Genomic DNA, 6,324 nt, shown 5'->3' with positions numbered 1-6,324 from the left:
TCATTGGTCTGTTTTTCAGGAACCCTTGGTTTGTTGTAGCTTCCACTTCTTGAAGAACCCTTTCCTCTCATTAGGTACTTCTTGAAGTCCTTTGTCATCATAACCATTTCATCCTCCTCCAGATCAGAACCTTCGGTGATTCTGAGTGCTAGGCTCCTTTTCTTCTTGGGTACATCCATCTTCATGGTTTGCCTTCTAAGTTCATAAGCAGTAAGATTTCCAATTGACTCATCCAACTTAAGAGTGGCTATGTTCTTTGATTCCTGAATAGCAGTAATTTTGCTATCCCAAGAGATCGGCAGAACCCTTGTCAAAATCTTCTCAACTTTGTCTTCTTCAAGAATAATCCTTCTAAGAGACTTAAGTTCATTTGTTAGTGTGGTGAACCTTGTATACCTCTCTTGGATGATTTCCCCTTCCTTCATAGTGAAATTCTCATATAGAGAATACAGCAGTGTTCTTCTGGACCTCTTCACCTGAGGTGTTACTTCATGAGCCACTTGCAAAGTCAACCAGATTTCCTTAGTAGTGGTACAGCTTTGAATTCTACTGTAATCGTCTGGTCCAAGTCCACACACAAGCCATTTCTTGGCCTTAGCATTCTTTTTCCATTTCCTCAAGTCCTCAGCAGTGCAGTCAGCTCTTGTTTTGGCACATCTACTCCTTCAGTATTCTTCTTCGTGGTAGCCAGGGGACCATTAGTGACAATGTCCCATAGCTCATAGTCTTCTCCTATTATGCGGTCTTTTATTCTGTTTTTCCACCAGGAGTAGTGCTGTCCATTAAAAAGTGATGGCCTAGCAGTGGATTGTCCTTCCTAATTTCCAGGTGGTGCACTCATCTTGATCTTTTCCTAAGGTGTTAGCCTCTTCAAGGATAACCTGCTCTGATATCAATTGATGTTTTAACATCAATACCACACAAGAGGGGGGGTGATTTGTGTGGTGTCCAATTTCTCGCGTGCACAGATTATAGAAGGACCTGGTTCTTCTATGTGTTCCTTATACTACTGTTGCGGAATAATAAATGTAGAAATTAAAGAATACAAGGATTTTTACGTGAAAAACACCTGCCTCAAAAGGTGAAAAAATCACGACCTACTTTCCAGTAGGATTACTCTTCACTAAATCACTCAGCCAAAAACTGTAAACCTAGGGTTAACTCTAATCCTGTTGTGGCAAACAGCCTCTAACTGTTACGAAAACTTCAAGTTAACTCTAACTTGAATACTCAGAGTACCTATTACAATTGCATCTAGATAAAGCTGAAAGTGTACTCAAAACGCCTACTACACTTTGAACTAGAAATAAAGAAAGACACATAAAACTCTTTATGGAGCTGGTTCTTCAATCTGGTTCGTGTAGCTTCAGGATCGCACTCTTTAAACTCACAGGAATCGCTCACAAAATGCCTTGCCATTTTGCTCTCAATTCTTGCTTAACTTCAGTATGTGTGCATCATCTATAAAAGAGAACAACATTGATATTTATAGAGTTAGTAAATAAATATTAACTAGAGTTCTAATGCTTTACTCTTCCTTGGTGGAAGAGTTCTAGTCAACTTCAACTTCTAACTCTTCCCGTATCTTGGATAGATTTCTCTTCAAGTAAGGAATCCTGCTCCTTATCAAATATGCAACCTTTTCGTTCAAGGAATATCAGATATAACCACTTATACTTATCCCTTTTACGTGCAAGCCTTTTGCTTGATTCTGTCTGTCACCTCTGCACACTGTCCATGGACCTGGTTCATGCATGTGTTCCTTTGTCAATCATCAAAATAAACTTACTCAGGCCAACAGTACTTCTATAAATTAAGGATCGTTTCTTCTCATTTAGTAGCAACTACAATATAGTCCTTAAAGGTTTTGAGAGCCTTGTTTAGGTGGAGAATTTGTGAGACAAGTATATATTGTCACTTGTATGTGCCTCTTTGTAACATTATTCTCTCGATATTTTGTATTTTCTTTTATATAGTAGGTTACTCATCTCCGCCTATGGACATATGTCAATTGATCGAACCACGTTAAATGTTTGTATCTCTTTTGGTATATTTCTCTTTTGTTATCTAATTTATCGTCGTACAAAGTTTGCTTTGTTAGCTTCCGCATGACACCTGATTATTCGATCCTAACACTATAATATTACGACATAATAAGAAGAAGAAGAACAATAATAATGATAGTAGTAGTAGCAGTAACAAATGTAACAAAAATAATAGTAAGAATAAGGTTCTTTATTTATTAATAACTTAGAAGCCGAAAAAAATTAATTAGAAAGGAGGGACAAAATTAGATATCAACAAGGCCTACGTATCTAGTCTAGAATAAAAAATAAAAAAAATTTATCTAAATATTGAGGGAAATATTCAGCCTAAAAGGAAAGGGAAACACGTGTTCGTAACATTCACTAATCTTATTCCTAATCAAATTCGACTGTTACTAAAAACCTATTTAAATACTAATGTAGCAAACATTAAAATCCTGCATTTTCGAAACAACATTTTGCAAACATATTTTGTGCTATGAAGACTTTATTAGGAAAACTTGCAAAAAAATTAAAAAATTTGAGAAAAATCGAGATTGAATAACCCGACTTTGTTGGTATGGTTTATAAATTTAACAACCCGATACCATTGATTTAATTTGATAATTGAAGAATCCGAACCAACCTGACCTATGTACATCCCTAACTTATAAAGGTTTTTGTCTTACCCCCCTCTTTGCTGTGAGTACTTTTTGGCCGTGTTACCTGGTTATGTCATCTATAACAAAATTTTCAGAATGATTTTTAAAAATAGCCAGATTTACAACTGGTCGTTCAAAAATAGCCTAATTTCAAAAGTAATCGAAATTTAGCCACTTTTTATGTAAAGATAAATCTGAGCGAAAACACTGTTCAAAACCCGGAAAATACTCCAGTATATTATGCTGGAGTTCCAGCATAAGTATACTTGAACTCCAGCATATTATACTGGAGTTCCAGAATAGTATGCTGGAACTCCAGCATAATATGATGGAGTTCCAGCATAAATACACTCCAGCATAATATACTGGAGTTCCAGCAAGTATAATGGTCCAGTATAATATACTGGAGTTTGGAGCACCAGTGCTCCAGTCTCCAGTATATTATACTGGAGCCAGCAAAGTATACCGGTCCAGCATAATATGCTAGAGTTCATACACAAGTGCACCGAAACTCCAGTATATTATGCTGGACCGATCTCTATTGCAGCAAAACGGTGGCAATTTTTCATTGACTTGGTAAACGCTGGCTATTTTTGATTGACCAGTCCGAAAACTGACTATATCGTGAAATTTTGGCAAATTTTCATGGTCCAAGAGATATGAGATACGTAAAATTAGTAGTTTAGTTACATAATAACATATAGTTTCTCCCAATAGTGAACCATACAAATAACTAATTTATAAATTACAACTTAGAAGTGTGTTTGGTTAGAAGGAAATTAATTTTCACGAAAACAGTATTTTTTGTGTTTGATTATAGGAAAGGAAAGAGATTTTTTCCTATATGTACCACATTAGAAATTTATTAACCTTTATGTACTATAGGAAAGTATTTTTCAAGAAAAGGGGGGAAAACGGAAAATGACCTTCTTGATTACAAGTGAAACTCATTTTCCATTATAATTATCTCAACTTTTGACTTTATATCACTAGCTCCAACCAACATAGTAATATTCTTATCAACCACTAATACTGAAAAGTTTCATCAAAAGACAATCCAATTTGCAGAGATTATTATTAATCTTAAAATAGTTTTACCCATGGCAGTGAATGCAAGTGCGCTTACTGAGTTGTTGCTTTCGACTCTATAGTCTGCATCTATTTTTACAAAAACTTAGGCTTAATGCACAAATTCAAAACATTTTATAACTTTAGCAACATGCTCATCTTCTCCACAAGTGTAGCAAGACTGCAAAATTATTTCCAAATTGAATCACAAAAGAAACGTGGCACGAGCTATACAACCACCAAATTTAGATACAGATTTTCACCATAAAATCTAACCAATTTATAACGCAGAAGGGCTAAAACAATCAATGTTTGTTGCGTATAGTTTGTGCAAAAGTTATACAGACTGAAATTTCACCTTTAACTCACCTTCTTGAGAACCGGGCTATAGATAACCGGTCGCCAACATGAACATCCTGGTTCATTAGCACAAAAAACTGAATGCATAATTGTAAACAAAAAAAGGTATTTAAACTCAACAATGTGCTATTTGTAACATGCTTTTGGTCTACTTCATCCATCTACCATTGTGCTGCTTAAGCAAAGGGAAACAGAACATCCTACCAAATCTCACCCCTGGCTCCAACTTATCATAATTACTTTAGGTGTTCTCTTAAGCCGGAAAATAGTGAATAAGAAGATAACTAAACCATAAAACAAATGTAGGAGAGGAAGCCCCACATGTTGCAGCACAGTGTTGTCAAAAGCGAAAAGCTCTAAACAGCACCTTAGGTCTATTGGGCGTTAAGCGCAAATTGCACTTAAAAGTGTTGGCTTTAGTAAGGAAAGGTGCAATGAAGGGAAAAAACAAAAATATATATATATGTAATTCAAGAACAAAGTAACAAATTCATTCATAATGTTTTCCTTTACAGCTATTACACTTATTTTCTAATCATATTTGTTGTTTAGTGCCACTTGATTCACGATAAAATTCATGGGCAATGAGGCGCATGTCTTAGTGTCTTGCCTTACACTGAAGCGTAGCTTACGCGACGCGAACCACCCTCCCTGAGCTTTTCTGAGCTTCAGGACTTAAGATTACCTTAAATGAGCCTTTTGACAACACTGTTGCAGCATTATCCTATCAAGATCCATGGAATTTCATAGCAGCAACAAAATCATGCACTCAAAAACGAATCCAGATACTCACAAGAACCCACCCCATTCAACCAGCGTGCTGCATCATCCAATTCTTGAACGACATACCATTGCAAGCTCATTGTACAGTCATGAAACGGGTTTTACCAATCGTTTTCAAGCTCTTCCTCCTGATGCAAATCCAAAGTGATACATCACCATGGTTTGGCAGCTCCGCAGGGTATAAGGGATGACTTGAGCTGGCAACAACAGCTTGTTCAGAGAAACCACACCTTGTAATATAAGGTCAACCTTCTGCAACAGAAGATACAGCTGCATAACTCAAGCGAATTCGATTTGGCAAAGGCCTTGCAATGAGACTGTCAATCACCCAACCTGCTACTTCACCATCATTTTTAACATGATTAAACTCTCTCTCAACATACTCCAAAGATATCTGCAGCCTTCCCCCAGGCCTGCAGTCATTAGCTACACTGCTGGACTTGATTCCTGCATTTTTCTCCAACCAGTACAGGTAATTGACATGAAACAATGACTTCAACATATCTTGTGGTGATGAACTTTCTTTCAGCACAATCTGCTCCAACAAGTGCAAAACAAATGCAAAAATGTTAGCTAAGCATGAAGTGATTGTGAGTTACAAAATGGATTCTGCAGAACCCTCCTATTTACTTTTCTTTCGTAATTAATAAACAAAATTATTGGTCAAATGGTTGGGTTGCATCTGAAGTGGAGTTCCAATACACGAGATATACTCTCTTGAAAAAACTTGAAAAGGGAAATATTATTCTTTCCACTCAAAACCTAATAGGTGCTATTTAGGCCCCGTTTGGCCATGAGTTTTGCCAAAATAAATTTGGGATTTATTTTCAAAACTCATGTTTGGCCATAAATTTTGCCCATATTTTGGCCAAATCCCAAATCCCAAATTTCAAATCCCAAAATCAGCTATTGAGCTGATTTTGGGCCAAAATCCCAAAACTTGGGAATTATATACATGTTTTTCCAAAATAAAGTGGGAAAATATGTTTTGAAAACGTATATCCAAACACATTTTCATCTTCAAACCAAACTTCACCCAAATCAGATTTTTCAAAACAAATTTGTGATCTATGGCCAAACGCTAGCTAAGTTTAACTTGCTTGAATCCCCAATATTCATAGTGAATGTCCTGGTGAGAGGGCCGGGGCCGGGGCCGGGGGGGTTGAGGGCAAGGAGGTTTGAAAGGCCGAAATATGATCAACTGTTCCCGATAAAAGAAAGGTTCTTTAAGCAGAGCAATCAGAAATTTGAGCTCTAACTCTTTATTAACCTAGGAAGTTAACACCACTTGCAGATGGTAGACCAAAATAAAACTTTAGCTGGAATTTACAGGTCAGTCTAAACAAGTGATGTCTCAACAATGAAATTAATGAGGAGCTCTAAAAGAACAGAGAGAGGTTGGGAGGTTGGGGGGGGTTGGGGGGGGG

The 6,324-nt window shown here is 36.8% G+C and overlaps 1 protein-coding gene across 2 annotated transcripts in view; it reads right to left on the bottom strand.

Moving 5' to 3' along the window:
- Nucleotides 1-4,549: 4,549 nt before the first annotated feature.
- Nucleotides 4,550-6,324, bottom strand: part of LOC109205766 (protein root UVB sensitive 1, chloroplastic) — a 6,564-nt gene continuing 4,789 nt past the window's right edge. For both annotated transcript variants that reach the window (XM_019368514.1, XM_019368515.1), the window contains exon 7: nucleotides 4,550-5,432. In XM_019368514.1, coding sequence (XP_019224059.1) covers nucleotides 5,142-5,432 — 291 coding nt within the window. In that variant the 3' untranslated portion in view covers nucleotides 4,550-5,141. The remainder of the gene's footprint in view (nucleotides 5,433-6,324) is intronic.

Source organism: Nicotiana attenuata, unplaced genomic scaffold (genome assembly GCF_001879085.1).
Source record: "Nicotiana attenuata strain UT unplaced genomic scaffold, NIATTr2, whole genome shotgun sequence".
In the NCBI taxonomy this organism is placed as follows: domain Eukaryota; kingdom Viridiplantae; phylum Streptophyta; class Magnoliopsida; order Solanales; family Solanaceae; genus Nicotiana; species Nicotiana attenuata.
This window is presented reverse-complemented; position numbering and strand designations above follow the sequence as displayed.